The sequence below is a fragment of the Myotis davidii genome, unplaced genomic scaffold (genome assembly GCF_000327345.1).
Source record: "Myotis davidii unplaced genomic scaffold, ASM32734v1 scaffold251, whole genome shotgun sequence".
In the NCBI taxonomy this organism is placed as follows: Eukaryota; Metazoa; Chordata; class Mammalia; order Chiroptera; family Vespertilionidae; genus Myotis; species Myotis davidii.
The window spans coordinates 566,533-566,998 of NW_006282378.1; the positions used below are offsets into that span (position 1 = coordinate 566,533).

Here is a 466-nt window from a genome sequence, read left to right on the forward strand (position 1 = left end):
GACACCACGGCGACGAGAAGACGAGCGTGGCGGCGCGCTTGTTGGGCTGCGAGATCTTGACGAACATGCAGCCCACCATGAAGGCGTTCACCATGGAGCCCAGGATGGCCTGCAGCAGCAGCAGCACGATGCCCTCGGGGCACTGGTCGGTGATGACGCGGTGCCCGTAGCCGATGGTGGTCTCCGTCTCGATGGAGAAGAGGAAGGCGGCCACGAAGCCGTTGAGGTTGTTGACGCAGGGCGTCCAGGCCGCGTCCTCCAGGTGCTCCAGGTCGCCGCGGCCGTAGGCGATGAGCCACCAGATGGCGCCGAAGAAGAGCCAGGTGAGCGCGTAGGCCAGCACGAAGAAGAGCAGGCTGAGGCGCCACTGCAGGTCCACCAGCGTGGTGAACAGGTCGGTCAGGTAGCGGTACGTCTCGCCCGCGTGGCCCTGCTGCACGTTGCACCGCCCGTCCTTCTCCACGTA

General features: G+C 66.1%; 1 protein-coding gene across 1 annotated transcript in view; it reads right to left on the minus strand.

The window, feature by feature from the left end:
• The window catches only part of KCNJ9 (potassium voltage-gated channel subfamily J member 9), a 6,517-nt gene that overhangs the window by 4,078 nt on the left and 1,973 nt on the right, over nt 1–466 (minus strand). Inside the window, exon 2 of the mRNA XM_015558580.1 lies at nt 4–464. Within this exon, the coding sequence (XP_015414066.1) occupies nt 4–464 (461 nt within the window). The remainder of the gene's footprint in view (nt 1–3; nt 465–466) is intronic.